The sequence below is a fragment of the Melozone crissalis genome, unplaced genomic scaffold (assembly GCF_028551555.1).
Source record: "Melozone crissalis strain CALT ecotype California unplaced genomic scaffold, PUWL_Pcris_2 ptg000313l_1, whole genome shotgun sequence".
Classification (NCBI taxonomy): domain Eukaryota; kingdom Metazoa; phylum Chordata; class Aves; order Passeriformes; family Passerellidae; genus Melozone; species Melozone crissalis.
Window position 1 is genome coordinate 191,559 of NW_026536064.1, and position 18,072 is coordinate 209,630.

An 18,072-nucleotide genomic window follows, 5' to 3' on the forward strand; every position below is an offset into this window, starting at 1 on the left:
TTTCCTCTTCCTCTTGCTCCTCCTTTTCCTCCTGCTTATTCTGCCGCTCCTCCTCCTTCTTTGTCCCTCCTCTTCCTCCCCCTCCTCCCCCCCTCCCAAAAGCAGCCGCTCTCTGCCGTGGGCGGGTTCCGGGAGCGCTTTCCCTGCCGGTGCCTTTCTTACTGGGAGCGCTGGGAGCGATACTGGGAGCGCTGGGAGGGAACTGGGAGCGCTGGGAGCGATACTGGGAGCGCTGGGAGCGATACTGGGAGCGGTGGGAGGGAACTGGGAGCGCTGGGAGCGATACTGGGAGCGGTGGGAGGGAACTGGGAGCGAACGGCGCCGGGCGCGGCTGCAGCCGGCGCGGGGAGGGCGTGGTTATGTAAATGAGCGTCCTAGCGGGAGTGTTTTATCCATATGGGCGTGTTTATGCAAATCTGGGAGCGATGGCGCGCTGCGATTGGTTGGCTGGAGCAGCGCGTTGTTTCCTCCGTCACGTGAGGGCTGAGGGGGAGCGGAGCGATGGCGGCGGCCTCCGGTGAGGGGAGACCGGGACCGGGAATGGGGAACGGGAATGGGCACCGGGAACGGGGAGAGGGACCGGGAATGGGGAATGGGGACAGAGAATGGGGACCGGGCATGGGACCGGGAGCTGGGAACGTGTACGGGACAGTCCGGTAACGGGAGCAGCGGAACACGGGGCCGGGATTACCGGGAACCGGGCGGGGCTCGGGGACACCGGAGACCCGAGCAGGAGGGTTAACGGGGACAGGGGACACCGGGAGAGGAGGTGACACCAAGCAGAGGGGACACCGGAGCGAGGGGGTGACACCGAGCAGCGGTGACCCCGGGCCGAGGTGACACCGGGCCGAGGTGCCACCGTCCGGTGTCCCCAGAGACCGAGCGGCTGCTGAGCCGCGGCCCCGGGTACGGCACGGCCGAGGCGGCGCCGGTACCGGGACGGGAAGATGAGGAAGAGGAGGAGGAGGAGGATGAGGAGGAAGAGCTGCGGCGGCGCCTCAAGTATTTCTTCATGAGCCCCTGTGACAAGTACCGGGCCCGCGGGCGGCGGCCCGTGAAGCTCGGGCTGCAGCTGGCCAAGATCGTGCTGGTCACCGTGCAGGTGGCACCGGCGGGGACAGCGCGGGTGGCACCGGGGACAGCGGGGATGGCGATGGGGACAGCGGGGGGACACTGGGGACAGTGAGGATGGCACCGGGGACAGCGGGGGTGGCACCGGGGACAGAGGGGACAGCGGGGATGGCACCGGGGACAGCGGGGACAGAGGGGACAGCAGGGATGGCACTGGGGACAGCGGGGGTGGCACTGGGGACAACAGGGACAGAGGGGACAGCGGGGATGGCACCGGGGACAGCGGGGATGGACGGTGGGGACAGCGGGGGTGGCACTGGGGACAGCGGGGGTGGCACTGGGGACAACGGGGACAGAGGGGACAGCGGGGATGGCACTGGGGACAGCAGGGGTGGCACTGGGGACAACAGGGACAGAGGGGACAGCGGGGATGGCACCGGGGACAGCGGGGACAGAGGGGACAGCAGGGATGGCACTGGGGACAGCGGGGGTGGCACTGGGGACAACGGGGACAGAGGGGACAGCGGGGATGGCACCGGGGACAGCGGGGATGGCGTTGGGGACAGCAGGGATGGCGGTGGGGACAGCGGGGGTGGCACTGGGGACAGCGGGGACAGCGGGGATGGCACCGGGCACAGCGGGGACTGTGGGGACAGAGGGGACAGCGGGGATGGCACTGGAGACACAGGGTCACCAGAGATGGGGCGCAGGGACACTGGAGAGGGGACATGGGGACACCAGGGAGGGCACACAGGGACTTGGGGACACTTTGGGAGGGACACCGGAGTGTCCTGGGACAAAGCGTGGCGGCGTCACTGCGGTGGGACAGGGGTGGGTGGCAGCGGTGGCCTTTGTCCCCAAGCGTGGGTGACACCGTTTTGGGTGGGGGCGAAGCGCGGCGGTGTCACCGGGATGGGACGGGCGGTGACAGAGGCGGTGGCCTTTGTCCCCAGCTGATCCTGTTCGGGCTCAGCAACCAGCTGGTGGTGGCCTTCAAGGAGGACAACACGGTGGCCTTCAAGCACCTGTTCCTCAAGGGCTACGAGGACGGCGCCGATGACACCGCGGCCATCTACACCCGCGGGGACCTCCTGGAGCACCTGGCCTTCGTCCTCCAGCAGGTGGCACGGGGACACCTGCAGGGCTTGGGGACATCAGTAGGGTTGGGGACATGGGGACCTCCTGGAGCGCGTGGCCTTCGTCCACAAGAAGGTGGCACGGGGACATCTGCAGGGGTTGGGGACATCGGGGGAATTGGGGACATCAGGGCCTCCTGGAGCACGTGGCCTTCATCCTCGAGCAGGTGGCACGGGGACACTTGCAGGGCTTGGGGACATCAGAAGAATTGAGGACATGGTGGTGGTTTGGGGCCGTGGAGATGTTTGGGGACACTGAGGTGCCACCTCCACGCCCGTGTCCCCGCAGTACCTGGCTGTCCCCAACGAGACCCTGGGCCACCACGTTTTGGGGACACAGAGATGTTTTGGGGACACAGAGATGTTTTGGGACCGTGGGGACCTTTTGGGTTTTGGGGCCACCCAGGTGCCACCTCCGTGTCCCCGCAGTACCTGGCTGTCCCCAACGAGACCTTGGGCCGTTACGCCTACGGTGACATCGGCGGTGGCCCCGGGGGTGGCCCCGGGCTCCGGCTGTGCCAGCGCTTCTTCCGCAGGGGCGACATCGACCCCGAGAACGACACCTTCGACATCGACCCCAGCGTGGTCACCGGTGCCACACCGGGGTTGGGGTCCGGGGTGGATTTGGGGTGCAGGGTTTGGGGTTTGGGGTCTGGGGTGGGGTTTGGGGTGCAGGGTTTGGGGTTTGGGGCTGGGGTGGGATTTGGGGTGCAGGGTTTGGGGTCTGGGGTGGATTTGGGGTGCAGGGTTTGGGGTTTGGGGCTGGGGTGGGGTTTGGGGTGCAGGGTTTGGGGTCTGGGGTCTGGGGTGGATTTGGGGTGCAGGGTTTGGGGTTTGGGGTTGGATTTGGGGTTTGGGGGTTTGGGGTTGGATTTGGATTTGGGGTGCAGGGTTTGGGGTTTGGGGTGTGGGGTTGGATTTGGGGTTTGAGGTTTGGGTGTGGGTTTGGGTTTGGGGTTTGGGTTTGGATTTGGATTTGGGGTGCAGGGTTTGGGGTTTGGGGTGTGGGGTTGGATTTGGGGTTTGGGGTTGGATTTGGGGTTTGGGGTGTGGGGTTGGGGGTGTAGGGTTTGGGAGTTGTTTGGGATTTGGGGTTTTGAGTTTGGGGTTTGGAAGTGGAGGACTGGATTTGGGGTTGAATTTGGGGTTTGGGGCTTGGGATCTGGGGTTGGATTTGGGATTTGGGGTTGGATTTGGGATTTGGGGTTGGATTTGGGATTTGAAGTTTGGGGTGCAGGGTTTGGGAGTTGTTTGGGATTTGGGGCTTGGGGCTGGATTTAGGATTTGGGGTTTGGGGGATTGGTTTTGGGGCTGGATTTGGGGGTTGGAGTTGGGAGTTTGGGGTTGGATTTGAGGTTGGGTTTGGGGGTTTGGGGTTGGAGTTGGGGTTGGGGTTGGGTTTAGGATGTGGGGTTTGGGGTTGGATTTAGGATTTGAAGTTTGGGGTTTGGGGTTTGGGGTTTGGGAATTCCCGGGGATTTTGTGCTCCCTGACCCCACTCCCGGCCCCACAGAGTGCCTGGGGGTTCACCCCGGGGACCCCCAACCCCCCGTGCTGGACGGCCCCGGCAGCAACTTCACCCTCCAGTTCCACAGGTGCGCCCCAAAAACCCCCAAAATTCCCCCAGAATCCCCCCAAAATCCCCCCAAGAACCCCCAAAATCCCCCCCAAAACCCCAAAATTCCCTCAAAAATCCCCCCCAAATCCCCTCAAAATCCCCTCAAATCCCCCAAAATCCCCCCAAGAACCCCCAAAATCCCCCCCAAAACCCCAAAATTCCCTCAAAAATCCCCCCCAAATCCCCCAAAATTCCCTCAAAAACCCTCAAAATCCCCCCCAAAACCCCCAAAATCCCCCCCAAAACCTCAAAATTCCCTCAAAAATCCCCCCAAAAACCCCCAAAATCCCCCCCAAAACCCCAAAATTCCCTCAAAAATCCCCCCAAATCCCCCAAAATTCCCCCAAAATTCCCCCAAAATCCCCTCAAAATCCCTCAAAAATCCCCCCAAAAACCCCCAAATCCCCCCCCCCCCCAAAATCCCTTTTTGGTGTTTTTGGGGTGAATTTTCCCACTTTTGGTGTTTCTGGGGTGATTTTTGTCCCCCCAGGCTGATCAACGTCACCGTGGAGTTCCAGCTCAAGGCCATCAACATCCAAACGCTGCTGAACCACGAGATCCCCGACTGCTACACCTTCGGCGTCACCGTCAGTGTCCCCAAAGTGTCCCCAAGGGTCCCCAAATATCCCAAAGTGTCACAAAGTGTCCCCTGGGTGTCCCTAAATGTCCCCGGTTGTCCCTTCAGTCTCCGTAAAAATCCTAAAGTGTCCCTCAGGTGTCCCCAAAGTGTCCCCAAATATCCCAAAGTGTCCCCTGAGTGTCCTTTGGGTGTCCCCTAAATGTCCCCAAGTGTCCCAAAGTGTCCCCAAATGTCCTGAAGTGTCCCCAAGTGTCCCCTCATTGTCCCCAAATATCTTAACGTGTCCCATAGGTGTCCCCTGAGTGTCCCCAGAGCGTCCCCAAGTGTCCCCTCAGTGTCCCCAAGTGTCCCCTCAGTGTCCCCTATGTCTTTAAGTGTCCCCTGGGCGTCCTCTGGGTGTCCCCTAAATGTCCTCTAAATGTCCCCAAGTGTCCCCTCAGTGTCCCCAAATGTCCCAAAGTGTCCCCAAGGGTCCCTTCAGTCTCCCTAAAAATCCTAAAGTGTCCCCTTTTTTTCCCCAAATATCTCAAAGTGTCCCCAAGTGTCCCAAAGTGTCCCCAAGTGTCCTAAAGTGTCCCCAAGTGTCCCCTCAGTGTCCCCAAATATCCCGAAGTGTCACAAAGTGTCCCCTCAGTGTCCCAAAATATCCCACAGTGTCCCCTGGGTGTCCTCTGGGTGTCCCCTAAATGTCCCAAAGTGTCCCAAAGTGTCCCAAAGTGTCCCCAAATATTCCAAAGTGGCAGTGACAGTGACAGTGACAATAACAGTAACAGTAACAGTGATGGTGACAATGACAACAACAGTGACAATGGCAATAACAGTGACACAGTGACGGTGACGGTGACAGTGACAGTGACAGTGACACAGTGACCATGACGGTGACGGTGGCAGTGACGGTGACGGTGACAGTGACAATAACAGTAACAGTAACTGACGGTGACAATGACAATAACAGTGACAATAATAGTGACAGTGACAATGGCAATAGCAGTGACACAGTGACAGTGACAATGACAGTGACAATGACAGTGACACAGTGACAGTGACAATGACAGTGACAGTGACACAATGGCAATAACAGTGACAATAATAGTGACAATAACAGTGACACAATGACAATGACAGTGACAGTGACGGTGCCACCGCGTGTCCCCAGGTCACCTTTGACAACAGCGCTCACAGCGGGCGAGTGCGGATCCGCCTGGACACCCACGCGGCCATCAGGGAGTGCCACCACCCCGCCATGCCAGGCCGAGGTGACACTGGGGACAGTGGGGACAATGGGGACAGTGGGTGACAGTGGTGACACTGGGGGACAATGGGTGACAATGGGGACAATGGGAGTGCCACCACCCCGCCACGCCCGGAGGAAGTGACAGTGGGGACAATGGGTGACAGTGGTGACACTGGGAGTGCCACCACCCCGCCATGCCCGGAGGAGGTGACACCAGTTGACAATGAGTGACAATGGGGGACACGGGGCTGAGGGCGTGTCCCACAGGTGACGGTGGGGTGTCACAGGGTGACAGCTGGGTCCCACAGGTGGCACTGGTGTCCCCTCAGGTGCCACCTGGGGCTGCCTGGCGTTCGACACTGGGGTGTCACAGGTGATAATGGAGTGTCCCACAGGTGACAGTGGGGTGTCACAGGTGACAGTGGGGTGTCCCACAGGTGACAGTTGTGTCCCACAGGTGACAATGGGGTCCCACAGGTGACACTGGTGTCCCCGCAGGTGCCACGTGGCGCCGCCTGGCGTTCGACAATGGGGTGTCCCACAGGTGACAGTGACAATTTTGGTGTCCCAGGTGACAGTGGGGTGTCACAGGTGACAATGAGGTTTCCCACAGGTGACAATGGAGTGTCCCACAGGTGACAGTGGGATCCCACAGGTGACAGTGACAATTTTGGTGTCCCAGGTGACAATGGGGTGTCCCGGGTGACAATGGGGTGTCCCACAGGTGGCAATGGGGTGTCCCACAGGTGACAATGGAGTGTCCCACAGGTGGCAATGGGGTGTCCCGGGTGACAGTGGGGTGTCCCACAGGTGACAGTGACAATTTTGGTGTCCCAGGTGACAATGGGGTGTCCCACAGGTGGCAATGGGGTGTCCCACAGGTGACAATGGAGTGTCCCACAGGTGGCAATGGGGTGTCCCGGGTGACAGTGGGGTGTCCCACAGGTGACAGTGACAATTTTGGTGTCCCACAGGTGACAATGGGGTGTCCCAGGTGACAATGGGATCCCACAGGTGACAGTGACAATTTTGGTGTCCCAGGTGACAATGGGGTGTCCCACAGGTGACAGTGGGGTGTCCCAGGTGACAATGGGATCCCACAGGTGACAGTGACAATTTTGGTGTCCCAGGTGACAATGGGGTGTCCCACAGGTGGCAATGGGGTGTCCCACAGGTGACAATGGAGTGTCCCACAGGTGGCAATGGGGTGTCCCACAGGTGACAGTGGGGTGTCCCAGGTGACAATGGGATCCCACAGGTGACAGTGACAATTTTGGTGTCCCACAGGTGACAATGGGGTGTCCCAGGTGACAATGGGATCCCACAGGTGACAGTGACAATTTTGGTGTCCCAGGTGACAATGGGGTGTCCCGGGTGACAGTGGGGTGTCCCAGGTGACAGTGGGGTGTCCCAGGTGGCAATGGGATCCCACAGGTGGCAATGGGGTGTCCCAGGTGACAGTGGGGTGTCCCACAGGTGGCAGTGACACTCTGGTGTCCCCGCAGGTGCCACGTGGCGCCGCCTGGCGTTCGACGTGCTGGTGGTGGCCGTGTGCTCGCTGTCCCTGGTGCTCTGCGCCCGCTCCATCGCCCGCGGGCTCCTCCTGCAGAGGGTGAGCGCGGACCCGGGGGCGTTTGGGGCATTTGGGGGAATTTGGGGCATTTTGGGAGATTTTGGGGAGTTTTGGGAATTCGGGGGGATTTTGGGGAATTTTGGGGGATTTTAGGGATTTTGGGGGGGGTTGGAGGAATTTTGGGGGTGTTTGGGGGGATTTTGGGGAAACTTTGGGGAATTTTAGGGATTTGGGGGGGATTTAGGGGGAATTTGGGGGATTTTGGGGGTTGGGGGGATTTTGGGGGGTTTGGGGAATTTTGGGAATTTGGGGGGATTTGGGGGAATTTTGGGGTTTGGGGGAATTTTGGGGGAATTTGGGGGTTTGGGATTGATGGGAGCTTTGGGGGGGTTTTGGGGTTTTGTCACCGTGTCCTTGTGAGGTGACAGTGACAGTGACAATGACAGTGACAGTGACAGTTACAAGGACAGTGACAATGACAATGGCAGTGACAGTGACAGTGACAATGTCCCCGCAGGAGTTCAGCCGGTTCCTGCGCTGTCACCGCGGTGTCACCGTGTCCCTGTGACAATGACAGTGACAGTGACAATGTCCCCGCAGGAGTTCAGCCGGTTCCTGCGCTGTCACCGCGGTGTCACCGTGTCCCTCTCGGACCGCCTGGAGTTCCTCAATGGCTGGTACCTGCTGCTCGTCACCAGCGACGTCCTCACCGTGCTGGGCACCGTGCTCAAGATCGGCATCGAGGCCAAGGTGACACTGGGGACACTGGGGACAATGGGGACAATGGGGACAGTGGGGCAATGGGGACATTGGGGACAATGGGCACAATGGGGACAGTGGGGACACTGGGGACAATGGGGACATTGGGGACAATGGGGACACTGCCACTCCCTGGGGACACTGGGGACACTGGGAACATTGGGGACACAGCTCAAGATCGGCATCGAGGCCAAGGTGACACTGGGGACACTGGGGACACTGCCACCCCCTGGGGACACTGGGGACACTGCTACCCTGGGGACAATGTCACCCCGTGGGGACAGTGGGGACAATACCACCTGGGGGGGACAGTGGGGACAATGTCACACCCTGGGGACAGTAGGGACAATGTCACCCCCTGGGGACACTGGGGACAATGTCACCCCCTGGGGACAGTAGGGACAATGTCACCCCCTGGGGACAATGGGGACAATGTCACACCTGGGGACAGTGGGGACAGTGCCACCCCCTGGGGACAATGCCACTCCCCTGGGGACACTGCCACCCCTTTGGGGACAATGCCACCCCTTTGGGGACATTGCCACGCCCTTGGGGACAATGCCACTCCCCTGGGGACACTGCCACCCCCTTGGGGACAATGCGACCCCTTTGGGGACGATGTCACCTTGGGGCCAGTGGCCTGGGGACACGGCGGTGGCCGCACTGTCCCCGTGTCCCCACAGAACTTCTCGGGGTACGACGTGTGCAGCATCCTGCTGGGGACATCGACGCTGCTCGTGTGGGTCGGCGTCATCCGGTACCTGACCTTCTTCCAGAAGTACAATGTGAGTGTCACCCGTGTCGCCTGTGTGTCACCTGTGTGTCACTTGTGTCACCTGTGTCACCTGTGTCAGCTGTGTGTCACCTGTGTCACCTGTGTGTCACCTGTGTCACCTGTGTGTCACCTGAGTCACCTGTGTCACCTGTGTCAGCTGTGTGTCACCTGTGTGTCACCTGTGTCACCTGTGTCACCTGTGTGTCACCTGTGTGTTACCTGTGTCACCTGTGTGTCACCTGTGTCACCCGTGTCACCTGTGTCGCCTGTGTGTCACCTGTGTCACCTGTGTCACCTGTGTCACCTGTGTCACCTGTGTGTCACCTGTGTGTTACCTGTGTCACCTGTGTGTCACCTGTGTCACCCGTGTCACCTGTGTCGCCTGTGTGTCACCTGTGTCACCTGTGTCACCTGTGTCACCTGTGTCAGCTGTGTGTCACCTGTGTCACCCGTGTCACCTGTGTCACCTGTGTGTCACCTGTGTGTTATCTGTGTCACCTGTGTGTCACCTGTGTGTCACCTGAGTCACCTGTGTCACCTGTGTGTCACCTGTGTGTCACCCGTGTCACCCATTCCACCTGTGTCACCCGTGTCACCTGGGTCACCTGGGTCACCTGTGCCACCTGTGTGTCACCTGTGTCACCTGTGTGTCACCTGTGCCACCTGTGTGTCACCTGTGTGTCACCTGTATCACCTGTGTGTCACCTGGGTCACCTGTCCCACCTGTGTGTCACCTGGGTCACCTGTGTCACCTGTGTGTCACCTGTGTGTCACCTGTGTCACCTGTGTCACCCGTGTCACCCGTGCCACCTGTGTCACCTGTGTCACCCGTGTCACCCGTGCCACCCGTGCCACCTGGGTCACCTGTGTCACCTGTGTGTCACCTGTGTCACCCGTGTCACCCGTGCCACCTGTGTCACCTGTGCCACCTGTGCCACCTGGGGATGGCGCCATTACCTGGGGACAGGGCCAGGGTTAAATCCCATTTTCCTGCCCCAAATCCTCCCTGTCACGCTCGGCTTGGGGACAATTCCCGGATTTCCCACCCTGCACATGGAAATCTCCTGTTTTTCCCGTTTTTCCCGATTTTGCCGTTTTTCGCCCCAGATCCTGATCGTGACGCTGCGCGTGGGGACCCCGACGTGATGCTCTCCCCACACTTGGATTATCCCATTTTCCAGCCCCAAATCCCCATTTTCCAGCCCCAAATCCCCATTTTCCCACCCCAAACCCCCGTTTTTCCCGCTCCTGCTCGTTGATAATTTTCGTTTTTCCCATTTTCCCCGTTTTTCGCTCCAGATCCTGATCGTGACGCTGCGCGTGGCGCTGCCCAATGTGATGCTCTCCCCACACTTGGATTATCCCATTTTCCAGCCCCAAATCCCCATTTTCCCACCCCAAACCCCCGTTTTTCCCGCTCCTGCTCGTTGATAATTTTCGTTTTTCCCATTTTCCCCGTTTTTCGCCCCAGATCCTGATCGTGACGCTGCGCGTGGCGACCCCAACATGATGCTCTCCCCACACTTGGATTATCCCATTTTCCAGCCCCAAATCCCCATTTTCCAGCCCCAAATCCCCATTTTCCCACCCCAAACCCCCGTTTTCCCTGCTCTGTTCGTTGAAAATTTTCGTTTTTCCCATTTTCCCCGTTTTTCGCCCCAGATCCTGATCGTGACGCTGCGCATGGGGACCCCGACGTGATGCTCTCCCCACATTTGGATGATCCCATTTTCCAGCCCAAATCCCCATTTTCCAGCCCCAAATCCCCATTTTCCCACCCCAAACCCCCGTTTTTCCCGCTCCTGCTCGTTGATAATTTTCGTTTTTCCCATTTTCCCCGTTTTTCGCCCCAGATCCTGATCGTGACACTGCGTGTGGCGCTGCCCAACGTGATGCGCTTCTGCTGCTGCGTGGCCGTGATTTATCTGGGGTATTGCTTCTGCGGATGGATCGTGCTGGGCCCGCACCACGTCAAGGTGGGACCGGACGCCCCAAAGTTTGGGGTTTGGGGGTCGGGGGATTCCCAAATTGTGGGGTTTGGGGTTTGGGGATTCCCAAATTTTGGGGTTTGGGGGTCAGGGATTCCCAAATTTTGGGTTTGGGGATTGGGATGTTCTCCAGTCCTGGTTTTGGGGTTGGGTTCCTTTTCAGATTTTGGGTTTGGGGTCGGGAGATTCCCAAATTTTTGGTTTGGGGTTGGAGGATTCCCAAATTTCGTGTTTGGGGTTTGGGGATTCCCAAATTTTGGGTTTGGGGTTATTGATTCCCAAATTTTGGGGTTTGGGGTCGGGAGATTCCAAAATTTTGGGACTGGGGTTGAGATGTTCTCAAATTCGTTTTGGGGTCAGGAGATTCCTGAATTTTGGGTTTGGGGTTTGGGGATTCCCAAATTTTGGGGTTGGGATGTTCTCAAATCCTGGTTTTGGGGTTGGGTTACTTCTCAGATTTTGGGTTTGAAAGATTCCCAAAGTTTGGGGTTGGAAGATTCCCAAATTTTGGGTTTGGGGTCGGGGGATTCCCAAATTTTGGGGTTTGGGGTCGGGGGATTCCCAAATTTTGGGGTTTGGGGGTCAGGGGATTCCCAAATTTTGGGGTTTGGGGTTGGGAGATTCCCAAATTTTGGGGTTTGGGGATTCCGAAATTTTGGGGTTTGGGGTTGGGGGATTCCCAGATTTTGGATTTGGGAGTTGGGGGATTCCCGAATTTCACTTTTGGGGTTGGGATGTTCTCAAATTCCGGTTTTGGGGTCGGGTTCCTTCCCAAATCCATGGATGAAATGCGGGTGACGCACAGGTGACACAGGTGACACACAGGTGACACAGGTGACACAGGGGTTACAGGTGACACAGGTGTGACACAGGTGTGTCCATCCCCAGTTCCGCTCGCAGTCCATGGTGTCCAAGTGTCTCTTCTCATTGGTCAACGGCAGTGACAGGGGTGACACAGGTGACACGGGTGACACAGGTGTGACACAGGTGACGCACAGGTGACACAGGTGTGTCTGTCCCCCGTTCTGGTCACTGTCCATGGTGTCCGTGTGTCTCTTCTCATTGGTCAATGGCGATGACAGGGGTGACACAGGGGTTACAGGTGTGATAGGTTATGGGTTACAGATGACACACAGGTGACACACAGGTGTGACACAGGTGACACACAGGTGACACAGGTGTGTCCGTCCCCAGTTCCGGTCGCTGTCTGTGGTGTCCGAGTGTCTCTTCTCATTGGTCAATGGCGACGACAGGGGTGACACAGGGGTTACAGGTGTGATAGATTACAGGTGACAGGTGACACACAGGTGACACAGGTGTGTCTGTCCCCAGTTCCGCTCGCTGTCCATGGTGTCCGAGTGTCTCTTCTCATTGGTCAACGGCGATGACATGTTCGCCACCTTCGCGGCGCTGCGCCCCAGCGGGGCCCTGGTGTGGCTCTTCAGCCAGGTGTACCTGTACAGCTTCAGCGCGCTCTTCATCTACATGGTGCTCAGCCTCTTCATCGCCCTCATCACCGGCTCCTACGACACCATCAAGGTGAGACTCACCTGGCTGTGACATCACCTGGGTGTGACATCACCTGTGTGTGCTATCTGTGTGTGTTATCATCTCACCTGGGTATGTTATCTGTGTGTGCTATCTGTTATCTGTGTGTGTTATCTGTGTGTGTTATCATCTCACCTGGGTGTGTTACCTGTGTGTGTTATCTGTTATCTGTGTGTGTTATCTGTGTGTGTTATCATTTCACCTGTGTGTGTTACCTGTGTGTGTTGTCATCTTACCTGGGTGTGTTATCTGTGTGTGTTATCTGTTATCTGTGTGTGTTATCTGTGTGTGTTATCATTTCACCTGTGTGTGTTACCTGTGTGTGTTATCATCTCACCTGTGTGTGTTACCTGTGTGTGTGACCTCATCACCAGCTCCTATGACACCATCAAGGTGAGACTCACCTGGCTGTGACGTCACCTGTGTGACATCACCTGTGTGCGTTATCTGTGTGTGTTATCTCACCTGGGTCTGTTATCTGTGTGTGCTATCTGTTATCTGTGTGTGTTATCTGTGTGTGTTACCTGTGTGTGTTATCATCTCACCTGTGTGCGTTATCTGTGTGTGTTATCTCACCTGGGTCTGTTATCTGTGTGTGCTATCTGTTATCTGTGTGTGTTATCTGTGTGTGTTACCTGTGTGTGTTATCATCTCACCTGTGTGCGTTATCTGTGTGTGTTATCTCACCTGGGTCTGTTATCTGTGTGTTATCTGTTTGTGTTATCTGTGTGTGTTATCTCACCTGTGTGTGTTACCTGTGTGTGTTATCTCTGTGTTATTATCTCTGTGTATCTCTCTGTGTTATTTCTGTGTTATCTGTGTGTGTGACCTCATCACCGGCTCCTACGACGCCATCAAGGTGAGCAGGACAGGTGGAAGCTCACCTGGGTGTGACGTCACCTGGGTGTGACATTATCTGGGTGTGACATCACCTGTGTGTGTTATCTGTTATCTGTGTGTGTTATCTGTTATCTGTGTGTGTGACCTCATCACCGGCTCCTACGACGCCATCAAGGTGAGCAGGACAGGTGGAAGCTCACCTGGGTGTGACATCACCTGGGTGTGTTATCTGTGTGTGTTATCTCACCTGTGTGCGCTATCTGTGTGTGTTATCTGTTTGTGTTATTTGTGTGTGTTATCATTTCACCTGTGTGTGTTATTTGTGTGTTATCTGTTATCTGTGTGTGTTATCTGTGTGTGTTATCTCTGTGTTATCTGTGTGTGTGACCTCATCACCGGCTCCTACGATGCCATCAAGGTGAGCGGGGCAGGTGGGAGCTCACCTGGGTGTGACGTCACCTGTGTGACATCATCTCTGTGTGCCGTCTCTCCTGTCCCCATGTCCCCTCTGTGTCCCCTGTGTGTCCCCAGAACCAGTCCGAGGGTGACACCGCGGTGTCCCTCTCCTGTCCCTATGTCACCTGTCCCCATGTCACCTGTCCCCATGTCCCCAGAACCAATCCGAAGGTGCCACCCGAAGGTGTCCCAGCTCCTGTCCCCATGTCACCTGTCCCCATGTCACCTGTCCCCATGTCCCCATGTCACCTGTCCCTCACCTGTCTGGTGTCACCTGTCTGGTGTCACCTGTCCCTCACCTGTCCCCATGTCCCCAGAACCAGTCCGAGGGCGCGGCCGCGGTGTCGGAGCTCCTGTCCCCATGTCCCCTGTCCCCATGTCACCTGTCTGGTGTCACCTGTCCCCATGTCCCCTGTCCCCATGTCACCTGTCTGGTGTCACCTGTCTGGTGTCACCTGTCCCTCACCTGTCCCCATGTCCCCAGAACCAGTCCGAGGGCGCGGCCGCGGTGTCGGAGCTCCTGTCCCTGTGTCACCTGTCCCCATGTCACCTGTCCCCGTGTCACCTGTCTGGTGTCACCTGTCCCCGTGTCACCTGTCCCCATGTCACCTGTCTGGTATCACCTGTCCCCATGTCACCTGTCCCCATGTCACCTGTCTGGTGTCACCTGTCCCTGTGTCACCTGTCCCCATGTCACCTGTCTGGTGTCACCTGTCCCTCACCTGTCCCCGTGTCCCCAGAACCAGTCCGAGGGCGCGGCCGCGGTGTCGGAGCTCCAGGCCTTCATCGCGCAGTGCCAGGACAGCCCCGGTTCCGGAAAGTTCCGCCGGGGCGGCTCCGGCTCCGCCCCCTGCCCCGCCCTCTGCTGCTGCTGCCCCCGGTGCGCACCCCGAATTTGGGGACGTTTGGGGGACGTTTGGGGGGGTTTGGGAGATTTTGGGGGGAATTTGGGGGTTTTGGGACATTTTGGGTGGGGATTTGGGGGTTTCAGGACATTTTGGGGGGTTTTGGTGTGGGATTTTGGGACGTTTTGGGACATTTTGGGGACATTTAGGGGGGTTTGGGACATTTTGGGGGATTTTGGGGGGAATTTGGGGGTTTTGGGGGGTTTTGGGGGGGGATTTTGGGACACTTTTGGGACATTTTGGGTGGGGATTTGGGGGTTTCAGGACATTTTGGGGGGTTTTGGTGTGGGATTTTGGGACGTTTTGGGACGTTTTGGGGACATTTAGGGGGGTTTGGGACATTTTGGGGGATTTTGGGGGGAATTTGGGGGTTTTGGGGGGTTTTGGGGGGTGATTTTGGGACACTTTTGGGACATTTTGGGTGGGGATTTGGGGGTTTCAGGACATTTTGGGGGGTTTTGGTGTGGGATTTTGGGACATTTTGGGACATTTTGGGGACGTTTCAGGGGGGTTTGGGAACGCTTCAGGGGGTCTTGTGGGATTTTGGGGCACTTTGGGGGGTTTTGGGTGGGATTTTGGGGGTTTTGGGACATTTTGGGGGGTTTTGGGTGGGGATTTCGGGGTTTTTGGACATTTTGGGGGGGTCTTCTGGGATTTTGGGGCACTTCTGGGACATTTTGGGGAGTTTTGGGGGGATTTGGGGGTTTTGGGACATTTTGGGGATATTTCAGGGGGGTTTGGGCAAACTTCAGGGGGTCTTGTGGGATTTTGGGGCACTTCTGGGACATTTTGGGGAGTTTTGGGGGGATTTGGGGCACTTTTGGGACATTTTGGGGGGTTTGGGGGGGGTTGGGATGTTTTAGGACATTTTGGGGGGAAATTTGGGATGTTTTGGGGGATTTTTAGGGCTTTTGGGACATTTCAGGGGGTTTGGGGACATTTTGGGGGATTTGGGGGGATTTGGGGATATTTTAGGGAGTTTTGGGGGGATTTTGGGAGATTTCAGGGAGTTTTGGGACGCTTTGGGGGTTTTGGGGGATTTTGGGAGTTTTGTGGCATTTTGGGACATTTTTAAGGGTTTTGGGGGCCTTGGGGTCACCCCAAGGGAGGGGGGTCCTGCCTGGTTTGGGCTCGGTGTCACCTCGGGGGGGGGGAATCCCAAATTATCCCAAAATCTGCCCCAAAATGACCCCAAAATCCAGCCCCAAAATTACCCCAAAATCCAGTCCCCAAATGACCCAAAATTTCCCTACAAATTAGCCCCTAAATGACCCCAAAATTAAGCATAAAATGACCCCAAAATAATCCCAAAATTCAGACCTCAATGAACCCAAAATAACCCCAAAATCACCCCAAAATTACCCCAAAATTTGGCTCCAAAATGACCCCAAAACCCAGCCCCAAAATGACCCGAAATTTCCCTAAAATTTGGCCCCAAAATGACCCCAAAATTCAGCCCAAAATGACCCCAAAATAATCCCCAAACCCAGCCCCAAGTTACCCAAAATGACCCCAAAATCCAGCCCCAAATAACCCCAAAGTGACCCCAAAATGACCCAAAAATTGGCTCCTAAATGACCCCAAAATGACCCCAAAATGACCCCAAAATCCAGCCCCAAAATGACCCAAAATTTCCCTAAAATTTGGCCCCTAAACGACCCCAAAATTATCCCAAAATTCAGCCCCAAATGACCCCAAAATAATACCAAAATCCAACCTGAAAATGACCCAAAATTACCCCAAAATGACCCCAAATCACCCCAAAACCCGGCCCCTCCTCGGGTTTTGGGGTCCCCCCTCCCCTCCCGGGGTTTTTGGGATCTGGGGGGGTTTTCCTGCCCCCCAAAATCCCCTAAAAAACCCCAAATTTGTGTCCCCACAGGGCCCCCGTGCAGGACAACGCTCTCCTGGTGAACTGAGGGGGACACCCCGAAAACCTCCTGATTTTTATTTAATTTATTTTATTTTATTTTATTTTCTGCTTTTACCTGACTGGGACCCCAAGTTTGGAACCCCCAGGATGGATTTGGGGTCCCCAAGTCGATTTTTGGGGACATTTTGGGATCCCCAGATCATTTTTTTTGGGGACACTTCCATTTTTTTGGGGGGGGACATTTTGGGACCCCCCCCCAAATCTGTTTTTTGGGACCCCCTGTTGATTTTTTGGGGTGAGTTTGGAACCTTGGCACCCCCGAATCCGTTTTTGGGGACGCTCCAGGACCTTGTCCCTGTCCTTGGGGTCACTGGGACCCCAAATTTCCCCTTTTCACCCCAAAACGGGGCCGTGGCCACCCCAAGGGGACAATAAAGGACACTTGGGACATGAGGGCTCTGTGGTGACAATGGGGACACTGGGGTGGCCTTGGGGACCCCCCCATCCCTACAATGGTACAGCCCTGAGAGAATGTTCCCCCCCCTTCCCAGTGGTACAGTCCACCCCCCTACTCTCGGTGGCACAACCCACTTTGGTGTTCCCCCCCACGCTGCCTTTGAGTGGTACGCCCCACACACCCCTCCCGCGCTCACAGTGGTACCTCCCGGCTCCCCCCTTCTTCACTCAATGGTATCTCCCACTTCACTCAGTGGTGCTGCCCGCCTCCCCCCATCTCCCCTCAGTGGTACCTCCCACTCCCCTTAGTGGCATTTCCCGCCTCCCCCCATCTCCCCTCAGTGGTACCTCCCATTCCCCCTCAGTGGTTCCTCCCACTCCCCCTCAGTGGTATCTCCCGCTTCCCCCCGTCTCCTCTCAGTGGTACCTCCCACTCCCCCCTCACCGCTCCGTTCCCCCCCTGAGTCCTCCCCGTTCCCCCCCCCTCCGCCGCTCCCGGTACCGCCCCGACCCCTCCGGTCCCCCCTCGGTCTCTCCCGATCCCCTCCCGGTGCCCCCGGCCTGTCAGACGCCGCCTGGCCCCGCTCTGTCCCCCCCCGCGGCGGCAGCATGGTGCGCGCCGGCTCCCCCCGCGCGGTGGTCGGCGCCGCCCCGCTCCCGCCGCTCGTTTCCGCGCGAAGCCGCTCCCGGTCCCGCCGAGCCGGGCCCCGAGCGCGGCCCCGAACCCGGCCCGGAACCGGGCCCCGAGCCCGCCCCGCGCCCCCCGCCCGGCCCCCGCCGAGCCGCTCCCGATGCCGGCCCGCGCCGCGCCGCTGCCGCCGGCCCCGCTGCCCGCCGAGCTGCGCCGACGGTGAGTCCCGGCCGGGAGACGCGGGAGCGAGGCGGGAATGGGGCCCCGCTCTCACAGAGCTCGCAGCCCTTAGAGCCCCTTCGCAGCCCCTCACAGACCCCAGAGCCCTTAGAGCCCCTTCGCAGCCCCTCACAGACCCCAGAGCCCTTAGAGCCTCTCAGAGCCTTCAGAGCCCTTCAGAGCTTTCAGTGCCCCTCAGAACCTTCAGAGCCCCTCAGATCTCAGAGCCTTCAGAGCCCCTCACAAACCCTAGAGCCCCTCGCAGACCTTGGAGCCCCTCACAGCCTTCTGAATTCCTCACATCCCTTACTGCAGTTACAGCTCTCAGAGCCCCTCGTAACTCTTCAGAGTCCCTCAGAGCCCCTCATAGACCTCAGAGCCTTCAGACCCTCTCACGGCTGGCTTCAGAG

At 57.8% G+C, this 18,072-nt stretch overlaps 1 protein-coding gene across 1 annotated transcript; it reads left to right on the plus strand.

Moving 5' to 3' along the window:
* The first annotated feature begins 459 nt into the window (after positions 1 to 459).
* MCOLN1 (mucolipin TRP cation channel 1) lies at positions 460 to 16,402 on the plus strand. Its single transcript, XM_054294687.1, has 14 exons — positions 460 to 517; positions 876 to 1,102; positions 2,025 to 2,192; positions 2,637 to 2,799; positions 3,721 to 3,802; positions 4,316 to 4,412; positions 5,562 to 5,661; positions 7,145 to 7,251; positions 7,813 to 7,962; positions 8,655 to 8,756; positions 10,600 to 10,722; positions 12,067 to 12,273; positions 14,319 to 14,458; positions 16,366 to 16,402. The coding sequence occupies exons 1-14, from the start codon at positions 502 to 504 to the stop codon at positions 16,400 to 16,402; spliced, it is 1,719 nt and encodes a 572-aa protein (XP_054150662.1). The 5' UTR covers positions 460 to 501.
* The last annotated feature ends 1,670 nt before the right edge of the window (positions 16,403 to 18,072 follow it).

Excerpts from the sequence above, each read along its gene's own strand:
- MCOLN1 (XM_054294687.1), top strand. Across the intron at positions 2,193-2,636 it reads TGGCCTTCGTCCTCCAGCAG|TACCTGGCTGTCCCCAACGA; the intron begins GTGGCACGGGGA and ends GTGTCCCCGCAG. Across the intron at positions 12,274-14,318 it reads GCTCCTACGACACCATCAAG|AACCAGTCCGAGGGCGCGGC; the intron begins GTGAGACTCACC and ends CCGTGTCCCCAG.